We start from the raw sequence: 25,081 nt of genomic DNA on the forward strand, positions 1-25,081 counted from the left end.
ATTTTTACCCGTATTTTTTTAAATATAAATTGACATTATTCTTAGTCACGTGCTCTAAAAACAAATATCAATTTAATATATTGAATTAAAAGGTAAAATCTTCTAACCTAATTTTAAAGAAAATTTTGTCCCTACAAGATTTTAGGTTAGAGTTGGGGCGGTAATTCGTTTTTGCATTTGAGTAAGCATTTATATAAGATTATATAGATTAACCTTAACCTGATCCATTTAATTAAACAAATTAGACTTCACAATCCTAATCCACTAATTTTCTGTTGGGTTTGTGTTGAGTTAGTGAGTTGTGTAAAGATTTATCCGCCCATAATTATATCACATGTTGAGGTCGTATTAGGATTCACTTATTGGTATAAGACCATATAAATCAATTCTAATTCGACTTATTTAATTAAACACGTTAAACTCATCAATACTAACTTGCTAATTGTAAGATTTAAAACTGGTCATCCCTAAACTAAAGGGAACATGATCTTCTCTAGAGTATCAAGTTAATTATATTTTAAAAATATTTTTGTCTTTTCACTTTTTAATAAGACAAAAATTCTCTCAAGTCCGTCTTCGTCACATTAAAAGAAGAGAGAGTCACATTTGGACGTTATTGGTTTTGGGGGATTCCTAGTCGAACCCAAGTCTGATTGCCGAAATAAACACTTTTGGACCAAAGCATGAAGAAAACGAACAGGCCATACAAGACGACATACACCATCTTTTCCCTTTTCTTGGGCCAATCAGGCTTCAAGGTGTTCAAATCCCAACAAATTTAATTCTAACTGAAACTAAATCTACGCTAAAACCCGTTTTTATGAGCCGGGCTTGGGCTTCCTCGGCCAATCGTGGCCCAGTGTGAATCAATAGAAAACATTTGTGCACAGAAAATTGGACAGAACCCAGCAATCATCATCCTGCATTATATGCAAGCTATAAATAAATTAAAAATAAAAAATGGAAAAGAAGTCAATACAAACTAAAATTAAAATTAGGGAAACGGCATCGTTCTAATGCTATCTGCAAAACTGGTCTATGAAGACGAAGGCAAATACCAATTCAGAACTCAGAAGGAAGAATAAAACATGAAAATGGGGGTGTGCAGAGAATGTACAATCAAAACAGATTCATATTTGAAAGGCTAATGTAATGATTCAGGCATCATCAGCATCGCTTCCAACAACTTGAGCTTCCTGACTAGACACGTAGTAGCTTCCGTCAGGACCCAACACCTTAAACCTGCTCAACAATAAAACTCGGGTCACTCTATATTAACTCCAAGAATTTGATCTTCCTGACTTGACAAGTAGTTTCTTCCTTCAGGACCCAACACCATAAACCTGCTCAACAATAAAATCCGAGTAATGCTAGAAATTCAATTTTTATCTTATAACTATCTCGCAATACTGACATGACAGTCCCAACCAACCCTTGGATCAGTCGTTAAAAAAAATAAAATTTCAAGAGTTGGTTTGGACGGCTACGTTAGCATTGTGAGATAGTTGTTTGATAAAAATGTGATATATAGCATTACTCATAAAACACGGGTCACTCAGAAAGTTATAAACCGAAATTGTTTGATAAAAATTTTTCATTCTCCCTTCAATTTTCTCTTTTCAAAATCAAAACATTACAAACAACTCAAATGGTCAAAACACTCAAAACTACTTTTACTTTTATATCACAAAAACATTATTTTCAAATAAAAAACACCCTCTAAAAAGTATTAACAAACAAAGCATGTAACTACTGCTAATCAGTTACCTCTCAAGGATGAATTTCCCCTCCTTGTACTTCTGGCTTTTCTCATGTGCAGCCTCCTGAAAATGAGTGGCAAAATTTAAAGACAATCCTTCAATGAACTATGTTGACAAGAGAAAAAAATTTTATAAGCAATAAAATTTTAAACATAAGATCTTTTACGTATTTCCATCCCACAAGTGAGCCACATCCAACACAAAAAATGTCAACAACAGTGTGCAACCCAGTAATCATCGTGCGCTCCTCTTTTTCTCCAACTGTGACATTCACGCTGTCGTGCAATGGAAAGCAAAATGTTACTTGAAGCATTTATATGTAAAATTGCCAAATGCATGAGCCTGCATAGGATACAAGTGATGGGATTGGCCATCGACCAGACAACTTGTCAACCATAGGGGAACTGGCCAGCTCAACCATGGAATATAAAGGGAAGACAATGGTAAAAGTAGAACACTGTTACAAAGCATTATTTCTTCCTCCCACAGGCAAAGATTTTCAACCCATTGGTAGGAATGAAATCCTTATGGCTACTTCATAGCTTGCTGGTTTTTCAGCATTCCTTTTTCCCATATCACTTAAGAGCATTGATTACTGACAAACAACATTTTAGAATATATAATTATCTATCCTCTCACACTAATATAACCAGATCTTCTGTAGAAACTATAGAACATTGAGAAATTATTCAAACTGATAAGCCCATTTACTTTTTAAGAATCACGCAAGCATACATTACTTTGGTTGATATTATTCCAATATTCACACAATTATAACCAATAATAGTACAATTGTAGGTGCAGAAAAAGAGATTCTACTGCCAACAATTATGTTCTGAATACTAACTAGTAACAGATGTCAAAATCAAGAACACTTACATTTTGTCGAAGAGATAAGCCTTTCCATGCCTGCAGTGGAAAGACTGGGACATAGGAAAACAAAAGGGTTAGAGCATTTTGCTATATTTCAGACATGATTGGACACTGAAACATAACAATGAAAAGGGAATATACACCCAAGAAAGACAACATACTAACCATAGTCTCTGCCCACGACCATCTTCATATTTTCATTATTTTATTTAGACTCATTATTTACTTACCAGAAAAAAATTTAGACCAGCTATTTAAGCCATAAAAACAAGTTTGGGCATAAAATCCCCAGGTCTCTGATGGTTGACATAATCAGAAGACAATAATATAGCCTTTAATAAGAAAAAGACTCACACGCCTACCTAAACTAGTTAAAGTAAAATAAAATAAAACAATATAAGTAAAAGCTTTACAATCTGAAAACAATCCAATGAAAAAGCTTACAAAAGAAAAAAAACATGATTAAATAAAGTTAAATCTGGTGATGCCAGCCACAATGCATATAAAAACTGGATTTTTTTTTAAACCAAAAATCTTGAACATTTAATGAACTAATATCATTTTTACATGTCTGGAAGTAAACTTGGTCAAGAAGTTAAACAAGGAAAAAGTCTGGGAGAATTGGGTGACCTAATTCTTCCGGAAAATAACAATCTCAAAATATGAAATAAAAATCAGTCCACTCCACAGTTTCTGCATTTCCATAGTCAAAGCATGCCAATAATCACATTGGTTTTATCTATCAAGATTCTAATAGTATGACCAAGTATACATGCAGATATACCAGATATACACAATGTCCTAGTGAAATGTGTCATGGTATAAAATATAAATCATTTATGAGGTAACAGCATTCACATTCCGTTCAACAAATTTCCTCTCAAATTTAGCTAAAAAATCACATCTTTCTTTTTTCTTCCTATTTTAGCTTCCATTTTTTTTCAAAACACCTACATGTCACTCTTTATTTTAGCTATACACTTTTATTATTCCATTAAAAAAAAAAAATTCAAAGATTTTTTTTTAAAATTTCTTTAGTAAGAAGAACGAGAATGATAGAATAATATTTTTTTCTTTTTCACATTTGATGGGTGTATGATCTCGCCAAATTTTTTGTTAAAGTCTCTAGCTGGGTGTGAAAGCTAAAGAGAACCAACATAAGAAAGTATGGAAAGAACAATAAAGTAACTGGATTTCTTGCAATTCCTCACACATGAAAACACAATATCATACCAGGAAGCATAAATCAAATTAGAGACAAAAAAAAAAAAAAGAATCATAATATCTCCAAATTAATAAACCAAGTTTCTTTTTCATCTTGCGATACTTTGAAATAATTTTTTTTTTTTTTTAAAAAAAAAAAACATAATAATCCTTTTTTATTGTTTTTAACAGATTTAGGGTCTTCCTTGAACCTTATATCTAATTCCCTACTGAGAAAGTCACACATTAACAAAGCACAACACTGCATAATTCAGCATTACGTCACGAATATCAAGTGTAGAGCAAAAGGATCAACAATGGGTTTGAGTCATTGTGGGTAAACGGGGAAAAAAAAACCTTAGACAGAGTATCATCAGAAAGGGCAAGGTGTGTTCTGCAGTGCTTGCAGCTATAGAAGCTTCCTTCAAGAGTGATCACAAACAGCCTTCCCATCTGTCCCCACTACCAATCCCTTTGTTTCTCACCCCTCACACATACACACGCAATCGAACTTTTTGTCTCTGTTTCCCTTCTGAACCACCAAAAACCGATCTCCATGTTAGACAAACGAGTTAAACCAACAAAACCCATAAACTAAAATCGAACAAAGTTCATGAAAATCAATCAAAGACAACAAAAAACGAAAATCAATCATATGGGATATCAGTATATCACAATGCAGACTTGTATTTGACGCAGAGAATGTGCTACAAATAGAAAAAGGTAGATTGGGTAATATTTTTTCATCTTTACCAGCAGTTACAGAGAGAGCCACGAGAGCAATCGAATCGTATACCATTGAGCCAAGGTTCTGTGCCCCTAATATATATACACTGTAGATGTAGTATTAATTTGAGTGAAACTCGAGTTCCTCAATTTGAAGAAACCTGACGAGTGACGATCGTTAGATATTTGTCGTTTAGATTTTTAATATTTTAAAAGATAATCCGGATAAAATATTTAATATTTTAATAATTAATTTATAATTATATTTACCATATCACTCATTGTAACAGAGTTATTTAAATTCAAAATAATTATAAATATTTTACTAACTATATCTTGTCTGAAAAATCAATTTTATAATAAATACCACACAAACACCTCCTAAATATCCTATAAAATATTTTTTTTTTAAGGCCGACCTGGAAGCGTGGATTACACCCCTTTCCTTAAGAGTGCATTATCTCCTGAATCATCTCCGGGAAAGTATTTAATTAGTTATATTTTAAGAGTATTTTTGTCCTTTCACTTTTTGAGAGACAAAAATACCCTTAAATATAACTAATTGGATGCTATACAGTTCAAACTAAAGAGAATCATAATTTCGGTTCCACATCGAAAACTCTGGGAATGGTGCGACCACCCCAAATAGGAGGGTAATTTTTTTTTGAAGTTAACTTGACAAAGCCACGTCAATGTGTAAATTAATCGTATTTGTCGTATGTAAATTGTACGTACGACTAGCATTTTCCCATGGATATTAGGGATTTCTTAACATTTAGTTTTGTAACCCTTTCTTTCAATAGTTTTGGTGTTCTCCAAAATATGCATATTACTATTCATGGTACCGAAAGGTCTCATCTTTCTTTAAAATCCTTCAATTGTAGTTGTTTATTTATTTATTATTATTATTATTATGAATGATTATTTAATCCCATCTCTTGGGCAATGCATGCCAATTTCTTTTAATTGGGCATAGTGCATGCGAGTAATAAGTTGCCAAAGAGTTGTTTAATGCCGGCACGCCTAATGTATTTCCAAACTTGATAGTCATAGCCGACTGAAAACTTTTAGCATGTGATTCATATAAAGAGGCGTGCAAAGGAAAGATTTGCCAAGGATAATAATTACTAGGATTAATTACCTTCCCATCTAATGTGGTTTTCAGTAGTACCACGTGTCTATCGTTCGTTGTGTGGGTGGATATCATTTAAAAAAATATAATGTAAAAGTCAAGTACTTTAAAGACATTTGTCAATTTAACAAATGGGTTGAAAAAAATATCTTCCCATTTAATTTGGAGAAAAACCTTTGCCTATATGACAATTACTTTAGAACCTTCCACAAAATGGCCATCATTTGAGAGAGAGATATAACTCGGGATAAGTAATGGTGAACTGATTTGGTAGTAGAAGGTGTACCTATTCATTTCATTTATTCTACAATACAAATCCTCCTCAATTTCGCCACAATTGGTTGGGCTATCAAAACAAAAGAAAACAAAAGTGGACCTAAACTAAAACGTTGATCATCTTAGGCCCCACATGATTAGATATATCTCTAATCATGTGCTTGTATTCCAGAATTTTTAAGAATGAATATATCTAATCATGTGCTTGTATTCCAGAATTTTTAAGAATGAATACACTGAACCACATGACCAAAAAATTTCAAACAACATAATAATATACACAATTAGGTCTGTAAAATATAATCTTGACCATTAAATGATTCCATTCATATATATCTTTAGTTTGCGAAATTGAAAATTGACTAAGAAATGGGGAAGATCCTATTCCCAAAATGAAGGCAAAATCAGCATAGATCTCACTAAAAGAGCCTAAACATGCAAGGGGCACATATCAAGAATCAATGACAAGATGGAAATCCAATCAAAAAATGCTTCCTCTGCAAATGCCCAAAAGGACATGAATCAGGGAAAAAAATGGTTTTCCCTCGCAAAATGAGATCCAGAGTCGAAATAATATCAAGGAGAAGAAACTCTTTCCTGAGGATAACTTCTCTCGACTGCACCTATTCTCTGAGGAGGCCACACGATGTGGGTCACCCTTCCTTGAACCAAACCCAAAGGAATCTGTCAATAAGAGCATGTGCAAGTTAGGCTAAATGTTACCAAGGTGAAAGGGTAAAGACGTTCAAATGCAACTTTCAGAAAGGGAAAAGACACAATTTAAGTTTACTTCAAATATATGCACATCAAAATTCTAAACAAATTTCTAAATAATGACAACAATAATCTGTTTCAACATTACGCAAACAATAGTCCTAGAAATCTACTGCTCTCTGAAGTTGTTCAACATTACAATCTGTTGGCCTAGAAATCTAAAGCTCTTTGAAGTTGTTCGACATGACAATTGGTTGAAGCTGCACAATACAATTTCAATTTCATCCTTGCTCAGGGCAATACTATGGGAAGTCCCTCAAGGAACATATTATCTGAGTCTGAAACAAAACACCAATTCCATTCCAAAGACAAAATAAAAACTCTAAATCGTTCGTAGCGTCACAACACCAAAGATTATTGGAATATATATATTCTCAATTTAAATGAACTGCAGCTCCTATATGCTATGAACAGATACAACAAACACAACTTATTTCCCTTTCTCGCAGAAGCTTGGTCAAAAAGCATATTATATAGAAATAAAAATTTTATTCCTGGTGTTGCATAGAGTAATTATGGTTACTAATTCACAGATTCTGACTCAATATGAATGGAGTTTGGTAAAAATGGATTTTGTTTATCACAATCATCTTGGAGTTCCTCTTTTCATATATGAAGTCTCCAACATGAGTAATTTCCCAACAAGGTACACAAACAAATAAAATTTCCCCGTTAATGCATAAACATTCTGCATCTTCTGCCACTGGACCAATACAATTATGGCCATGTGAAGAATTATATTATCAAAGGACCCTTTTTTTTGGGTGGGTGGCCTCCTTCCATATTAAACTTTTATACACTATCTTATTCAAGCAAACTGCAAAAACAGCGGAAAGAGCAACTTACTGGGCCAAGAGATCTGGAATCCTTGCTAGAAGCTGAATTATCACCCTCTAACCAACAATGTCCTTCTGGAATCTTCAACACATCATAGGAATTATGAGTAGTTCCAATCCAGTCACCTGGTAAGCCAATTATTCTCTTTACGTATTTCTCCTTGTGATTACTTGGGGAACTGCAGAGGATTGAAACTACACTAATATCATAATGCAGCACGGAAATGTTGGCATCAAAACAATACTTAAAAAGCAATAATAAAAGAATCACCAGACCTTTTGTATACTTAGTTACATATTATCAATATAAGCATGAGGGACAAAAAAACCACGTGTAAACATTAAAGCACTGATGATGTTGCTCCTAATATTGGTCAGAGCCCAAGGTTTAAGTCAAAGATGGGATGCAACTCAGACTGGGTTAAAAACTACCTAGGCTGCAGACAAAAATAGTCCAGTGCAACTCATCTCTCCTGGACAATATAGGCTGTTTGTCATCAACAAATCAAGTTAAAGTCCCAAACTTTGAGTTAATGCTCATTTCTTTAGCTAGTCAAACACAAGCAAACCCAATATCAACTCAGACAAGCTCATGAAAATAGGATAGTAGGGACTCAAAAGCATTTTACCCATTATTTCAAATAATCAATTAGCTCAATCTACTGAATTACCACGAGTTATTCCCAATCTACTCAATCTACTTGCCCTCACCCTACTTTACCCAAAACTTAACAGCCAACAGTAACCAGAAATCCCACATTTCCCTATTCACCAACTTATCATCTCTCTAGATTCGTTATTCATTTCACTCGATTTTCAGCCACAACATGAACACCTAAATTGAACAAACAGCTATTTGTAGGGGAAGAAAAATGAAATCAATCCAAAAGATCTTAACAAGCCAGTTCAAAGAACACAGCCTTTTTTTTCGCCCAAAGGCGTCATATTGCTGTACCAATTCTACCAGAATACTCTTCTCTTGACATTTGCACTTATGTACCCCTCCCCCCATCCTTTTTGTAATCAAGCATTAATCCAGAATGCTGTCACCTGGAGGGCCAAAAAAATAAGAGCCACGGGCAGCATTTTTCAAATTTAACACAAAACTTAGGTTATCACAACTTTCTTTGCGCAATAGAAAATTTTCTAGCACTATGATATTGAAACTCATTCTAGACTGTATTATATCAAGTTCCATTCTAAACTGTATTACTTTATAGCACTATGCAGAGGCTTCGTTTGTAGTTTGAGCTAATAGAGCAAAAGAGCTGTTTAAGCAACACCGAAGGCAAAACAAAGTACCGGAAAACTACCACATCGCCGTGTGAAAACTTGTACTTTTCAAGGCAAAACTTCTCCACCAAAACATAGTCATCTGCAGCCAAAGAAAACCCGTGATCAGACCCCATAAAAGTAATAATAATAATAATAAATAAACCACCCTGGTGACACGGCACATTACCCGTAAAATTGCTGGCTTGAGGATTAAATGTGGGAGACATAGAAGCCCCCCGCACCGGAACAATACTTGCATATCGATCAGAAACAGTAAGGCCTATGAGCCCAAAGGTGAAATACTTGTTTGCCAAATTCCACAAGACATTTCGAGTTCCCATATCAGGTTCAAAACGTAACCATCTGTACCAATCACCATCTTTTTGTTCAGCACTTCAACTATATACATATATGTATATAAGCAGTTCAAATTTGTGCAAATTATCTAAGATTGCTTATGGCACAACAATTCAAAGTCTTAAAAAAAAGTGTCGCTTCAGATTATAGTAAGCAAAAGCATAACACAAGTCCATGGTTGTGTCTATAATAAAGTAGCGGTGTTCCAGAAAACTAACACACACATAAGCCCGAAAAGAAACAAAAGAAAAAGATAGCCAAGCATTTCTCGCAAGCGCTCGAGTTAGAAAGAACTCAGAATCAATGACAAATAGCAATGAGAACAGAGCACTAGATCCACCGCACTGACTGAAATCAACTGCAAAAGGAAAATGAAAAAAAAAAAAAAAAAAAAAAAAACTCAAAGGAAATTGCGATGAGCTTTACCTTGAAGAGATTGCTGTTCATATACAGACGGGAGAGAAATACTGGGGTTTTACAGTTTGAGATTTATGGAATACCAAAACCCTATTCTTTCTCCTCGCGCGTGCTGAAGGGGTAAAATGGCAGTGTAATCGCAGTGAGCCAATCTACAGTAACATAACCTTTCAACAACTTTTATATATTACCCCTGTGATGTCGCCACATCAGCACCGAAATGAGTCAGGTCTGTTCATCTAACGGTTCCCGGAATGTAGATTTATTTTTCACTTTAAAATTAGGAAAATTTATTGAAAGTTACAGGAATGAGTTCAATATTGAAAATATTTAATTATATTGGAAAAGATAAAAGCAAATACTTCCACTTACTCATAATCTTTAATATAAAAGAAGAGATCATAGCTAGGAATCTTAATCTCACAAATATTCCTTTTAAATATTAAAAAAAAAGAAGATGATTAGGCCCAATTCCTATCCATCATTGTATCTAATTATAAAAATATGTGGAAAAAATAATTTCTCCATTATTTTATAGCTACGCTTTGAGTATTCACAATGGCTTATGTATTTTAAAGTTGTATGTAAAATGACTAATTAGAAATTTCAAAACATGTTTATTAAATTATCTAAAGTAAATATATTTTGCATTTGAGTTACGGTGCTTCTCCGAAAGAGCAATTGTAGTTGACACGTTTTTAAGCTTTTGATTAGCCATTTGTAATATAAGCATTTAAATGTTTTTAGGATGCTCGCAATGTTATAGTAATTTAAAAATCGTCTCCTATACTCTTGCTCTTACACCCATTGTAGCTACACAAATTTGTATCCTAGATTTCAGTTGTATGTTATTCTAGTAAGACAGTTTTTCTTTGAACTCAATTGAAAAAAAAAAAAAAAATGGAAGAATTTTCTAAAAAAATATTCTTTTCAGTTTTACTCCCTAACACCTAAAATGTTAATTCCACCTATGATCTCATCCCTTGTCTAAGCATTCTAGGAATTATATATGAGGGGCACATTTAGTATGATCTTAATCAGAAGCTAACCCTAAGGGGCACATTTAGTATGAGGAATAGACCATTGCAATATAATAGTTATTATTGTGGGAATAAATCGTGTTTCCCAAAAAATTTACTTATTCATATATATATATATATATATATATATATATGAATGAATTATATGGGTGGTCGATTACTCAAAGGGGTGGCCAACCACTCTCACATAACATCGAGGTTGGTCTTATCCACCCTCGATGTTATGTGACCGTTAAGGTGGGGGTAGTTGACAACGCATCGAATTTTTGACTTATTTTTTTGAAAAAAAAAAAAAAAAAAAAAAGAAGAAAAAAAGAAATTGAATATTTTATAATTTTTTGTTCAATTTTTGTAAGAGTATATGTGTTGTCATGAAACAAATGAATATGAATGATCATTCTATTCTACCATCTTATATTCTCAGTAATTCTTATTCATATTCCAAAAGAAATGACAATTATGTGTGCCAAACATGACGTGTACCGATCGTAGCCTTCCGAATTGCATTGTCTTAATGCATGCTCCTAAAACTTGATAATTTGTCGGGCAAAACAAATTAAGGAACATATCTTTTTCCTTTTCATTTTTATTTTAGAACACTCTTTGGAGATAAATGCTACATATAATCTCAAATATCCACTCATTGAGGTAGCAGTAAAGATTAACACTAAATATTACGTGTACTTTAATTTATTATTTTATCAAATAATAATTTATTTTGTCAATCAGCGAGCATTTGAGAGTAGTCATGAGCAATTCGGTATTCATAAACGATCTCCACCAAGAAGCTCACATGCTTACACACAACATTAGTTTGCCCAACAAGTTATTTACCATTACCAAGGAGAGTGAAGGAGGAAGATCAAAATTCCTAACAATCTTTGCATCCGCCTCTATCAATTGTGAGAGGCTTTCGATCGAAGTTTTGGCAGGTATTCATTCATATTACCCAATCATCGGTATAAGGGCTTATCAATTCGAACAATGTTTGGGCTGGAGGGGTCTCCGGTTCGGATATGTAAACCCTATCGAGAGCTTTTTACAATTACTTGTCAGATTGCAAGATCCCATAATTGGGGATTATGATCCGAGGGAGGAAGTGTTTTTTGGGTTCAAATCTATGTTTTACGGTCACACATCTTGAAAAATAAGTCACTAAAACATTCTGCTTAGCCTATCAAATGTCATCTCATATTTTTACAAGATAAAGAGTACAAATGATAATTCAGCCAAGTAAAATACTTATAGACCAAGCGACATAGGATGTAACAAGGGGTAGGTTGCTTAAGAGGAAAATGCGTCAATAATAGTGGTGTGGAGCGGGTCACTCAAATGGGTAGCCCAGTTATTGAGGGGGCCTTTTCCCGTGACAGCAGCTTGGACAGCAAACCCAAGGAACCCAACCATGGCGAGGCGGGCGTGCTTGATTTCTGCCAATTGGAGGGTGGCCTTCTTCTCCGGGTCAGCCGCCAAGCCGAGAGGGTCAAAGTACGGCCCACCGGGGTAGAGCCTCTTCTCCGGGTCGAGCTCTGCATTCCTCTGGAACTCGATGTACCCAATCACCAGAACCTCAATCCAGATCAATGTGGTGATGGAGAATGGAAGCGGTTGGCCAAGGTAAGATGAACCTTCAACCAGCTCCACCTGAAATAGCAACAATTTACAGCTTTACAAATGGAAATTTTCGAAGAGATGGAGAACCGCATTACCATGATTGGGTGTTGCGTACCTTTCCAGCGTCTTGCCAGGTAACTCCGGTGAGCCACTCAACGGTGAGCGCGCCTAGAGTAGCCAACATGGCCCACCTCCCATGAATGAGCTCGCACTCTCGGAACCTCTGCAACCCGAAAACCTCGCTGTACGGCTGGAACGGGGTCGACTTCACGTCGGCCTCCTCGAACCGGGTCCCGATCACATCGCCGGCCAAGTTCTTGGCCAGGTTCTGGTCCAACGAGTCCAGGTCGAACTGCAGGTACTCCGCGGGCTTCCCCAGCCCGAATGGGTCGAACCCGTAGTCCCCCACCAAGCTCCCGTCCAGATATTCTGGGGCCTTGGCTCCAGGGTACCAAAGCGGGCGGTCGTTGCTGGGCTTTGTGGCTTTCCTGGGTGCTTTCTTGCCTCCGAATCCGAATCGGGCTTGGATCCTGCCCGAGTTGGAGTACACGTCGGAGAGACGCGTCCCCATGAAGGATGATGTAGCTGCAGCGGCAGTGGTGGCGGCCATGGCGTTGGGCTAACGTTCGCCGGGTGTGAAGTGGAGTGCAGGGTGTGAAAGACTGAAATTATATTTAGTGGAGGGAGGTGACTGAGTATTTTTATCAAGTTTTGGTGGATAATCCACGGTGAGACTTTGTGGCCGTTGGATGAAGGAGCGTATCCATCTGACGGGCGTGAGGGTCTCCGCCTTATCTTTGCCTTATCTGGTAGTGAGCTAGATTGGCCAGTAGGGTCCGGAAACTGGCTATTCTCTCTCCGGTCCACGAAATTGGACGTTTTCTGCGTTCTGTGTGGTTGAGGTTGCTATAGAGGAGAAAATCCGTTCTCCCTAAATTTGGACCACGAAACAGGAGGAATAAACTAAGTTTTATTTATTTATTTATTTTTAAATGTCGCTATAAGAAGAAGAAAAAAGAAAGAGAAATTCGAACTAGGTACTTTCGATTCATCAGACGTGGTCTTCAGCTGATTGGCCTCCGACTTGAAGACTAAATTAAGTTTTCTTTAAGTTGAAATGGTGAAATTTTTTTCAATCCAATTTATTATAGTGATAGGTATTTAAAATGCATCGTCACAATTTATTAAACTAATATTTATTCAAAATGTCTCTATTAAAAGTGATTAATACTAGATATTATATTTTTATTCCACAATGATATTTGATATGATAATCTTAACCAACATTTGAATAGTTATTGTTAAGAAAAAAAATATATAAGAATTGATTGGGACCGACACAACAACATTTTGAGATAGTTGTAACTTGTAAGAGATCGACCAATATAAATAGTAATACTATATACTACATTTTTATCTCACAATTATTTTACGACAATCTAAACCAAACCTTGTATTAGTCCTTGTTATAAAAATGTAACTTGTCCATTTGTTTGCACGTTTTTGTTAAAATATTTGCTTTTTTCTTTTTATTCTCAAAATGAAAAATATTAACAATCAATCAAAATATAAAGCACTTATAGAAATACAAAAATGGTATTCACAAGAAGACTAAGAACACTTTTTAAAACTCATCAAAACAAAAAATATCCTCGAAACACATTAACAAACTAAATAATCAATGCTGTTTAGTTCCCTAATGGTGTAATTTTAAAGGCATACCATGATGATATATGTTTCTCTCTCTACTTTTTAGTGAGAGAAGCTTCCGGCCACCACCTATGGCATGTTGCGGGGAGGAGGGAGTGGACTCTCATCCGCCGTACGTTTCCATCTCATGTCTTTCTTCTATGTTTTTCTCAATTTTTCTCTATCAAATTAACAATGTCAGTTCCTCCACCACCACAAGTTTAGCTAATTTCCTCTTCCACCTCCAATCTCCGCTATTAACCACCGTGCCGGGTCTCTCATGCGCTAGCCATTGAGAATAAATTTAGTTTTTTTTTCAACCCAAATCTGTCTTCCACTATCAACCTCCTCCTCCAACACACCACCACCATGATATTTAAGGCCTCACCATGATATCTTTTCCATGATATTTAGTTTTTTGTTGTCTATATATGTTGTTTGTTTTGCTTTTATGGTGTTGTGCTTTTGTTTTATGGGTTATAATCTCCATGTGTTTCGCTGAATCTCTCTTATATATATTGTGAAGACTCTTTAATGGCCCCTATCTATGCCAACTCTTGATTTGAAAAGAAAAAAAGTGGGTGATCTTAAAATCAAAAAAGGGGTGAGTTTCCTAACAATAGACCCAAAATAAATTAAAACAGTGCACAAATAATTACAAAAGGTAAGAAACAGATCAAACGAGTGGCTCGATCACCTCAAAGGGCCGCTCAAGACGGTTACAGAAGTAAAAGAGGCACAAATTAAGGTGAATTTATTTGAATCCCCACATGGCACATGGAATCGAAAACAACCATCATAACGAAGCTAAAACTGAAATGCACTGTCATAGTCCGATACAAAAACTGTAGAATAGAGATGATCTACCACTAAACTCTCAACTTGCTTTAAAAGTAAAACCCATTTTATGTGACATATTTCTTAGCTTTTAATCCAAGATAGAGAGGACCGTATCAATCTTTCGTCCATTTTCTATTTGTTATTCTTATTTTGAGTAGTGTATTTTTGTTTAGATAAGTTAATGGAATGCCCACCCCTTTTTATTTTTATTTTTCTCTTATAACCCTTTTCCCCACTTGTTTAGGTAAAAATGGCATACCATAATTGCGAATAAGAATTCTTTCTGGACACCATCATTATGACATTAACCAGAACCAAGACAATGTTTAATAAGTTCAAAAACATCATTGCAGTTTTGGTGTCATCAACCACATTAACTCGGGTTAAGAGCATGATACCTTATTTATTTATTTAATATTCTCTTAATTCACGTCGATTGAGATACCACCGTAATTATCCCACTATCCCACGTGTGACGCTACAGTTTTTTTTTTCTTAAAAAAATTATTATAATATAACATAAATATTATAAATAATTTTAAAAAACCTCAAAATACAATTATATATTTATATATGCATGACAAATATTTTTCGAACCGCAAACAGTTCAACACCAACAGTGCTCAGGAATAGCCACGTGTCAGCTAGTAAGAGCTGACACAAATATCTCCCTTGTCCCGTTTCTACGCACAAATATCACGTCCCTTGAATGCGAATTCTCTTAAAATAATCAAGCGCACCGAGAAGGACAATAAAATAACATATAAAACCCGCACCGAAGCCTTGGAAACCGGCTGTAGTCGGTAAAAGGAGCTTCCCTCTGCTGACTCCTGTGGCGGCAAACTCTTAAGGTTTACTGGCTCTTCCGGTTGCTCTGTTGGAATTCAATTTTCTCTCGCTTTCCTTTCCTCCCTGGCTTTCCATATTTTCTCTCGCTTTGATTCTCTGTTTTCGGTTTGTTTCTGATTCTTGTGGAAGAGTCGCCGTTCGGTTCCGTTCCTTAAAGGTGAAGATGTTTTCCTAGATCTGTTTCGTTGTTTTTTACTTCGTAATTCTCTGTTTGGTTGACGAGAAAACTTTAAAAACCAGAAGGCAGTAGAATGTTAAAAGTCTATGTGTTGCTTTTTTCTTCAAAAAGCGAGAAAAAAACGAAAAAGCAAATCAACGGCGTGAGTGTTTTATTCTTTTATTCGTTGTTTATATATTCGTTTGCTTTGTCGTAAAGAACTTACTCTGAAAATGAAAAAGCATGGATAACTTTAAAAAGTCTGTCTCCACACTCATATTTTTTAGTAGAATATTTATATAATTGCGACTCTATCTAAACTTATAGAAAAAAAATTCTAGAATTTTATTCTGTTTATAGTTAGAATTTTTTTTGACGGAGTATTTATTGTTCGAACTCTCTCTGCAACTGCAAGTATGTGTATTTTTAACGTGATTTACGCTGCTTGTGCGAATATCCATCAGTGTTATGCTCAGCTTCTTATCAAATTGGTTGATGATTGACGTTTGCGGTTTTATTAATTTTGAAAATTGTTGTGATATATACATGGAAAAGATAAACTACGGAGTATAAGTTTGGTTTCTTAAAAAAGTGTTAATTGATGCTTATAGTGGTTCAAACCATGTGAGCTTGTGATTCCTTTTTTTTTTGTCTAAAAAAAAATTTGTTGATTTATTTCTTTCTATTCATCATTGCAGCTATTTTTGTTAATTTGCGTGTGTGTTGTTTGTTTATGTGTTATGTGTTCAATTTGCCTGTTGAGATGGTAATATGTGTGTCTGCGTGGTGCATTGACTTGTATTGTTGGAACTTGGAACACTGGCCTGGCTGCTTGAGCTATAAGCTTTTGCTTCTTTTCTTTGAACGCAATCAATGTTGTTCAGCCGTTGCCCCATAGATTTTATATCATCTGAAAATGGTGTCATAGTTAACTATATGTTTAATTGGTCCATTTTGATTTGAGTGTTTATTTGGGCAGGCGATTGTAACGATGAAGGGTCCCAAGGGCAAGGGGACTGCTAGGAACACAAGGGAAACTTTGAAGCCTGTGGATGACAGGTTGGTTTTTGTGTTTTGCTTAGGTTCAATTCTTGCATTTTATTTTATTGTTTTAGGCTTAAGATGAACTTTAAATAGATTGTTCCTTTACACGATCTATTTTATGGTATTGGTTTCATGGCCACCGGCATGGGTATATATTTTATCGATATCTGATGTTACATACCCAATGGTGTATACAGTTGTTACAGGAATATTGTAGTGATGTGTCGTGTATATTTGGCTTTTCAGAAAGATTGGGAAGCGAAAGGCGGTAGCCAAGGCTGACAAGAGTAGCAAACATCAGCCCAAGAAGCAGAGAGATGCCAAGAAAGACCCTAATAAACCTAAACGGCCTCCTAGTGCTTTCTTTGTGTTCCTGTTTGTATCTCTTTCTCTGTTGCTTTCTCCAGTAGTTTTACTTGGTTTTGGAAGATATGAATTTGAAGATCTATCTGATCCATGCTTTGTTAATTCAATAGTGAGGAGTTCAGAAAGGACTTCAAGAAAGAACACCCTGATATTAAAGCTGTGTCAGCTGTAAGTTGTATATGAATTTGCTTTCTTTCTTTCTGCATGATAACACAGTTCCTCCCCCCCCCCCCCCCCCCCCCCCCCCCTCCAAAAAAAAAAAAAAACTACAGATTTGTTTTTTGCATGCTTTAATTGAAGGTTGGGAAAGCTGGAGGGGAGCAGTGGAAATCCTTGTCTGGTGCTGTAAGTATTCTTATGTTTTATATTGATATTGGGGAGTTATTTGGCCTTGAAATTACGTTCTTTGACATGGAAATTGATTTCCGTCTGAAAGCTGCTGCTAAATATATTGTTGTGTGAAACCGTTTGGTTTGCTACCTGACACTGAAATTCTCTGGAAGTCTTTGTGATTTGGCTGAATGACTGTCGACTTGACATATGCCAAATAATCCATGGCTATCTTAACACCTCAATATCCTGATGAGGTGGGTGCTCCTTTGAGGTTGAGAATGGATGTTAAGCCGGTCTTCTTTTAGTCAAGATAATGTCATTCGGTGCATGGTCTTTTGGTGAATGAGTGTTGAAATACAAGAGATATTCTTTCCTTATTAGATAGTATATCATTATATCATAATGTGATCACTATCATGTCAGTTCTGTCAAGATAAGATCATTTAGTGATACAGAGATGGTTCTTTTGGTGAACGACTTCTGTGATATTTTATTTGGATATGTGTTATTTACTTGAGCTTTATTGCCTGGTTTCAAAGGAAAAAGCTCCATATGAAGCCAAGGCTGCAAAAAAGAAGTCCGAGTATGAAAAGGTTATGAAGGCCTACAACAAGAAGCAGGTGGATATTTCGCATCTAATACTTATTTTTGTTATTCTTACTCTTGGTACTTGTTAGGGCTTTTTACTAGCTTGACATAATTATCTTTACGTTGATAGGATAGTGCAATAGATGATGGTGAAGAGGAGTCAGACAGGTCAAAATCTGAAGTGCATGATGACGATGTCGTAGCAAGTGCAGAGGTAGTTCTACTTCTATAATTTCTTTTTTTTTTTGGATGCATTACCTGGCATGTTTGTCATAACGTTCTTGGTTATATAAAACAAGTACTTATTGAGGGCTTTGTCCTCAATTCTCCTGAACTTCCGAAGGAGGGTAACTATGTTGTAGATGAAAAGCTGGCTTCCTGTTCGGAAATGGTTAAGTTCAAGTGCCTTTTTGGATTCGCCTGCTTATATGAATCTTGAGTTTCGAATTGCTCAACTAAATATTCAGGGGCTATTAACACGGGGAACAGAATGAGTGTGGCCCTGAAAGATAATAGGGACTATGATGAGAAAGTAGCTTTAACTCGTCAGGGAACTCATGGGAAAACCCAAGCAAACGTATGAAATACATAAATTTGGTGCTTTACCTTATGAAGATACTTTGGGTGTGTCCACTAGCCACATAAAATGACTTAATTGAACCGAGTTTTCCCGGCAACCTTGGTCTCTGTTTTGATGCAATCATTGGCTTGTTAAGCTGTAAACTTTCCTTGCCTTGTATTGTTCATGTTGATTATGGGGTGGTTGCTTTTGGTAGTTCTGATGCCAATACTTACAACAACTATATCGCTTTGCAGGAGGACGAGGGGGAGGAAGAGGAAGAGGAGGACGACGATGACGAGGACTAAAATTGGATGCTTTGTGACTCGAGTGTAATGGTTGATTAATTTAGTGGGAAAGGATTGTGGAGTGTGTTTAAACTGCTAGGTCACTTTTGGTGCTCCTTGAAACAGCGCACACTCTTTTGTGTGCTGCTGCCACTTTCCTTTTTAGTCTTACTTGTATGCTCTGCAGGAGCTTTCCTGTTTTAGTTGATAATAATTTTGGTTCTTTTGGCATGTGATGGCTAAAGATTACATAATCTCTCTTTAACAAGGAAAAAGTTAACATCTGAAGCAAGCTGTGATTTACATGGAAGCAATTGTTGGATGCCAATATTTTTCTTAATGAACCATTGATAATAATATGTAAACGCTACATGGGCAGTGGTCATGACAAGTAACAATCAGATTTGTAAATTAATACACAAGAGTGACAAACCTCCTCCGTCTCTTGAACTGTTATTTTAGCTCTCAATTATCCGGATTTCACCATGGACTTCAAGATTTTCCCAAGAGAAAAAAGTTCATAGAAGCTTTAACTTTTACGTCCAGCGAAGCATTCCCATATCTTCTCCTTCTCCTTTGCGGCTCGAAAGTTTAAAGTCCCTCCTCGGCTTTTCTTCTTTGTTGTCTTATAAAAAAAAAAGGTGAACATTTTCTACAAACATACTGCAGAAAATGAACTACAACGCAAATGAAGAAAAAATGAAATCAAATAATTTACTGTTGAGTTGTGCTGAAAACGATTTACAGTTTCAAATGCTTCTTGGAAGAGAAGAATTATATACAATCAACTAGGTATTATGTACACGATGTTCCCAGCCCCTGCAGATAACTAAGTCAACGGTGATGAGGATCATAAGAAATAAATGTAGGATCTGGAACAATGAGAGGCAGTTTATCAATGTACATAAAAAGTCTCTTCAAGTTCTCCTTGGAGATCGAGGACAAGTCAACAATTTCACAGCGACTGATGCAGATCCAAAGGTCATCGGAGTCGACTTTGCTGAGACTATTCCGGCAAAAGGGGCATGACTGCGATCGTGCACGCCTAGAGAGCAACCACGAAACAGCAAACATGATGACCAACTTAACTAATATAGTCACAAAAAGAAGAGAAATAAAATCTCCAGCACTCACTGTATAAAAGTAAGTCCTCAAAAAAAAAAAAAAGGAGTAGACTCTTTCTGAGTGATGATTCAGGACAAAGTAACAACAGGCCCTAAATCAAATCGCACTATTTCATTTGGGAGCAATCATCACATGCAGTAGAAGCAGAATCTATGGGCATAAATGAATGCATTCAATATTTTGATAAAGAAAACATAGTTCCTACATATTCTTGCCGACATTATAGAGATGAGACATAAAGTTGGGCCCTAGCCATAAAAAGATTCCATTGGAAGCTCCTAACTCTATTAGAATGTTCACTACTTTGGTTGGAATGCCAAAAATCTGTCTAGTACCACTGCACTTCTGTAAGAAATAAAAGTATCTGTACATTATAACAAATTTTAGCTTTCCAACAAAGAAAACAATAAAACACGTAGATTATTTGCTTATGTTACTTAATTTTTGTATAGTATTTTGAGGTTTGTGTAAGAGATCAGGTCTGGATTACAGTGTGGTGAAACCATCTTTGGCTAGCTGTAAATTTCCAGAATGAGCAGGGTTTTAATCTAAAATGCCTATTTAGGTTCTGATGATCTTAAGGAAACCTCGAGCTGATTGCATAATTTCTGGGTTAGCCTTCCAGGGCATGAATCAATGATCATCCCATAAATGCACTCTAAACAAGTTCAATCATTAACCTGGACAAATATGGCGGGTCTGATAAACAAGTTTGATAGACAAGAACTAATTGTGTCCAGGAAACTGTTAAGGATGAACTAGATTATTCAACATAAAGACCTTGATGATGCTATCAAACAACATGGTGAATCTCTGGAGGCAAGTTGCAACTGACAAAAAGAGAGAGCAAATTTGGTACTGGACATTTAGTAAACAATAGGGCTAAAGGTCTAGCTGTACAGAATCTGGAATTCGCAAGCTTTGAATTATTACATGGTTTTCCGCCTGTGCTTTTGTGCATGCGTGTGAGTGAGAGAGTCTGTTAAGAATTGTTGGTCCACCCAAGGGAATGCTCTATGATAATGATCATTGATCTGTTTGGTTTCTCTACAAAATGTCTCAAAGTTTGTAAGCAACAACAAATAGGCCATGGGCCTTAGATATTTGATAACATCGATTGACAGTGCCCTTCAAATGAGTTTCTTTTACATTTTTTTTTTCCCTTTCTTCAGGTTAAGAAAATGAATGGTCTGCTCAGACTTGCTCCTATCTAATAAATAAATACATGATCCTTATCATTTTCATAGGATAACAGCCAGTAGATGATAGATTGCGGAAATATATTATAACAAAAGCTAGTAATTCATAACAATTAGCATACCAATTTCGGTAGCACTTCATACACATTGAGTGACTGCAAATGGGCAACACGACCTTGCTGTTCATCTCCATGCAAATACCACATTCTTCTTCTCTCTCTAAATCAATTTCAGAGAGCTTTCCTTTTTCCGAGTCATCCTTTCTCTTGTATTTGGTGGCACAAATTTCTCTTTGTTTCCTCTCTTCTACATCAGTGATTCCTCTTTGAAGTTGCAATAAAGAAGGAAATATCACACCTGTTCTCAAAAAGCCAAAATGGTACAAAATGGATTGCCAGACAGTTGGAATTATTCGGAGAATAAATATATGCACTGAACTTAACAGAAAAAAAAAAAAAAAAAAAAAAGAGCATTTCAAGAACTTGAGAGAAAAAGAAATTCAATTCCTTTGGAACCTAATTACCGTAGAACTCTTTTAGACTGGCTTTCCTTTCATGAGTATACATGGTGGTCTTCCCATCTTGATAAGCCTGTAACAAACCTAATACTATCACACCCTTGACAAGATCAAAGTACCAAGTTCGACACTATTATGGATTAGACATTATATACGATATGGCAATCAAAGAAATAGACTAAAAGCAAAAACCAGTTAAATTGACTGAAAGAAAGATAAGAAATTGCAACTAACCTTGAATATAAGAACCCTAAGCAATCCCAAGGCACCAGCAAGGTGACAATCAGTCCACTGAACAAGAAAGAGAAAAAACTGAGAAGCTGGACAGTAGGATAATCTCATCTGAAGGCAGGCACCATCGTATTCCCTCGGATAATCAGAAGCCCTGTATCACAAGATGTACTTTACCCCTTAAAAACATCGTCACTAAAGATAATCAGCAGAGTGTACATTCAGTCCCGATGGATGCACCTTGCAGATACACCCCCTCCCCTCCCCCTTCCCAAAACAAAAAACACCTCCTCATTTTTCTTTCTCTTCCATGAAGAACAAATTATCAAAAGCAGAAGACTTATAATAAGCAATAAACACAAGAAACCCCCCCCCCCCCCCCCCCCCAAAAAAAAGAAGAAAAAAAAAGCAATGGGCTCAGAGTGGTGCAAAAATTGGCTGCAATGAGAATTGAACTAGTCCCATCTCCAAAAAGGATGATAGATTTAACATAAGATTGCAAATGGAACTACACAAGCTTGACTGGTTCTTTCTGAGAATCCAGAGTCTCAGAACCTGAAAAAACTATTCTGTTATGATGACTCCTCAGGTTCTTTCCCAATCAAGCAAGTGTCAATAAAATCAACAGTGGTTGTGTATAAATCAGGGTCACACATTCAAACTCCACAAAATTACAACACAAAATCACCGTAGAGAAAAAATTATCTTCGAAATTCAAGAGAGAACAAAGCTTGGAGCCCATTGAATACACAGAGCAATTATCAGTAGTTGGAATGTCCCACAATTTCTCCAATTGGGGCATATGCATATTTGCACATACCACCGTCATAACTTATAAATTCTAAAAATCGTTCCTTCACATCTGAAAATAATCCGAAATAAACCATTTTGTTTGAATTGAGCAGCTAAAAACAGAAAAATGGAGAAATACAAAAAACAGAGGAAGTGAATTAAAAAATAAAAATAATTGACTAAAAATGTAACACGTATTTCACAGCTAAACAAACGAGAGGAAAAAAAATTAAACTTCAATAAATTGATTCTCATCATCACACTCAAAACCCAAAATTTTGTTTCATAAAATAAAAACCCACCAACACCCACCCCCCCCCTCCCCCCCCCCCCAAAAAAAAAAAAAAAGAGAGGAAATGAGAAATTTACAGGGTATTTGCAAACTGAATATCAGCTTCGAGGGCCTTCAGGGAATCCTTGAAAGACTTGCGCATTTTTTTCTCTTAACTCATCCACCTCCAACAGAAGCTCACCCAATAACCCTACCAAACTCCACCACCACCATTCACTCCCCACCTCCAGATGCTTAAAAACCAACAAATCCAAAACAAACCCAACTCTACAGCTTTCTCTCTCACTTTCTATAAACACCCGGGTGGCCCCTTTTTCATTTTTCCTGATAATAATCTTCTATGCTTAACTGCCCAGCGTCAGTCTCAGAAACTCTTGCACTTTGGAGACGTTTCAGAGAGAGAGAGAGAGGTGGGGCTGACTTGGCTTTCGCTTGGCCAACACGTAAAAGTAATATATATATAGATATATATATATATATATATATATATATATATACATCTCAATTCTTTATTAATGCGCGAGGTAGCGGCAGGAGATTGAAGACAGGGTTCCGAAATGACCAATTTGCCCACTCGCATTCATCGAAATTCATTTCATTATCGCTTCCCAATGTTTCTGTTCACTCCCCGGCAGTGACCTCACTTAGTAAAAGTAATATATATATATATTACTTTTCGTGTTTGTGCAGTGACCTAAGTGAGGTCACTGCCGGGGAGTGAACAGAAACATTGGGAAGCGATAATGAAATGAATTTCGATGAATGCCCACTATATATATATATATATATATATATATATATAATATTAAATTTAGATGAAATGATAAATTAAAGATTGGTTGAGTAATTCCGAAATTAATGACTCAATCACAAAATTAAAGTTCTTAATTGATGATTAAAATATTTAATTGGGTCTAGTCGTATTCAAATTAGAGTTAAAGTTGAAAATTTGAGTTTTGGAGAATATATGATTTGACCGAAACATAGAGGAAAATCCTTAGATTCGTTTATGTTTGAGAAAAAAAATGTTTCGATGATTTGATATAAAAGGAAAGGGAGAAGTATAGTTTGGTAGGACCTATATTTAAATAATATTTTATTGTTTGAAAATTGTTTTAAAATGTATTTTATATTTTGAATTATTTATTAGCGACTTCGAAAAGTTTTTTTTTGTTTTAAAAAATATTTTGAAGTGATATAAAAGCCGTAAGTATTTTATTTGGTGGGATACATGTTTAAACAGTACTTTATAGTTTGAAAAGGTTTTTATATTTTTAATTATTTGTTAATTGTCTTTAAAAAAGTTTCTTTTTATTAATTAAAAACTATAAAGCTATTTTCAAACCATTATTAGAAGTCACCCAATTTTCATGAAATAAACAAACATAATATGAAGCGTCGTACAATTGAGATGACGTGATAGTAAAAATTAATCTTTAATATATATTTTTTTAAAGGTTAATAATAATATTCTAAGTAGCATTTCTCTTATTACAAATATTTGTAAAGTGTTTATGCAATAAATATTTATATGTTTTTTGTCCTAAAATTTGTCTTACATTGATCCTGCGATAAGAGTAATGCTAAAAATTATATTTTTATTTTACAATAGAGAAATGCTAGATGTTAATATTTTTTTTTTATATTTAGTTCATATTCTCTTATAAATTCAATAGATCAACTATTAAATTTATGGAGTCTACTGTTAACTTATGTGTGAGGTCCTCATAAGTTCATAAATTTAATGACTGATTATAAGAGAATATAGGTCAAATATAAAAAAAAAAAAAACTTCACAAATATTGATCAAATATACGTGAAGTGTTTTTGCAATAAATATTTGTATGTTTTTGTCCTAAAATTTGTCTGTGATAAAAGTAATGCGAAAAATTGTATTTTTATTTTATAATATTATTGACGTAGTAGTTCT

General features: G+C 35.3%; 5 protein-coding genes across 7 annotated transcripts; 1 reads left to right on the forward strand and 4 right to left on the reverse strand.

The window, feature by feature from the left end:
* Nucleotides 1-974: 974 nt before the first annotated feature.
* Nucleotides 975-4,710, reverse strand: LOC132191595 (protein yippee-like). 2 transcript variants are annotated; one of them, XM_059606685.2, is made up of 6 exons: nucleotides 4,590-4,710; nucleotides 4,194-4,368; nucleotides 2,640-2,683; nucleotides 1,927-2,035; nucleotides 1,768-1,823; nucleotides 975-1,242 (listed from the first exon to the last, which is right to left on the reverse strand). In XM_059606685.2, exons 2-6 carry the CDS (start codon nucleotides 4,287-4,289, stop codon nucleotides 1,158-1,160), a joined length of 390 nt encoding a protein of 129 aa, XP_059462668.1. In that variant the 5' UTR covers nucleotides 4,290-4,368; nucleotides 4,590-4,710; the 3' UTR covers nucleotides 975-1,157. The 2 variants fall into 2 exon arrangements, with proteins under 2 accessions (XP_059462668.1, XP_059462670.2); XM_059606687.2 differs by having other exon boundaries at nucleotides 1,042-1,343; nucleotides 4,590-4,707.
* Nucleotides 4,711-6,261: 1,551 nt separating this feature from the next.
* LOC132191989 (Peptidase S24/S26A/S26B/S26C family protein) lies at nucleotides 6,262-9,770 on the reverse strand. Its single transcript, XM_059607157.2, has 5 exons — nucleotides 9,639-9,770; nucleotides 9,043-9,218; nucleotides 8,883-8,955; nucleotides 7,591-7,759; nucleotides 6,262-6,654 (listed from the first exon to the last, which is right to left on the reverse strand). The coding sequence occupies exons 2-5, from the start codon at nucleotides 9,194-9,196 to the stop codon at nucleotides 6,547-6,549; spliced, it is 504 nt and encodes a 167-aa protein (XP_059463140.1). The 5' UTR covers nucleotides 9,197-9,218; nucleotides 9,639-9,770; the 3' UTR covers nucleotides 6,262-6,546.
* Nucleotides 9,771-11,817: 2,047 nt separating this feature from the next.
* Nucleotides 11,818-12,962, reverse strand: LOC132191855 (chlorophyll a-b binding protein CP29.2, chloroplastic). Its single transcript, XM_059606968.2, has 2 exons — nucleotides 12,399-12,962; nucleotides 11,818-12,313 (listed from the first exon to the last, which is right to left on the reverse strand). The coding sequence occupies exons 1-2, from the start codon at nucleotides 12,891-12,893 to the stop codon at nucleotides 11,954-11,956; spliced, it is 855 nt and encodes a 284-aa protein (XP_059462951.1). The 5' UTR covers nucleotides 12,894-12,962; the 3' UTR covers nucleotides 11,818-11,953.
* Nucleotides 12,963-15,607: 2,645 nt separating this feature from the next.
* LOC132191488 (high mobility group B protein 1) lies at nucleotides 15,608-19,226 on the forward strand. The gene is made up of 8 exons (XM_059606523.2): nucleotides 15,608-15,818; nucleotides 16,798-16,877; nucleotides 17,109-17,237; nucleotides 17,339-17,396; nucleotides 17,529-17,573; nucleotides 18,101-18,181; nucleotides 18,280-18,363; nucleotides 18,966-19,226. The coding sequence occupies exons 2-8, from the start codon at nucleotides 16,810-16,812 to the stop codon at nucleotides 19,014-19,016; spliced, it is 516 nt and encodes a 171-aa protein (XP_059462506.2). The 5' UTR covers nucleotides 15,608-15,818; nucleotides 16,798-16,809; the 3' UTR covers nucleotides 19,017-19,226.
* A 458-nt stretch (nucleotides 19,227-19,684) lies between these two features.
* AIRP2 (RING/U-box superfamily protein) lies at nucleotides 19,685-23,615 on the reverse strand. 2 transcript variants are annotated; one of them, XM_088510942.1, is made up of 5 exons: nucleotides 23,229-23,615; nucleotides 22,071-22,221; nucleotides 21,843-21,936; nucleotides 21,442-21,676; nucleotides 19,685-20,040 (listed from the first exon to the last, which is right to left on the reverse strand). In XM_088510942.1, exons 1-5 carry the CDS (start codon nucleotides 23,291-23,293, stop codon nucleotides 19,830-19,832), a joined length of 756 nt encoding a protein of 251 aa, XP_088367068.1. In that variant the 5' UTR covers nucleotides 23,294-23,615; the 3' UTR covers nucleotides 19,685-19,829. The 2 variants fall into 2 exon arrangements, with proteins under 2 accessions (XP_088367068.1, XP_059462507.2); XM_059606524.2 differs by having other exon boundaries at nucleotides 21,843-21,909; nucleotides 23,229-23,614.
* Nucleotides 23,616-25,081: the final 1,466 nt, after the last annotated feature.

The sequence above is a fragment of the Corylus avellana genome, chromosome 10, assembly GCF_965113065.1.
Source record: "Corylus avellana chromosome 10, dhCorAvel1.hap1.2, whole genome shotgun sequence".
NCBI lineage: Eukaryota > Viridiplantae > Streptophyta > Magnoliopsida > Fagales > Betulaceae > Corylus > Corylus avellana.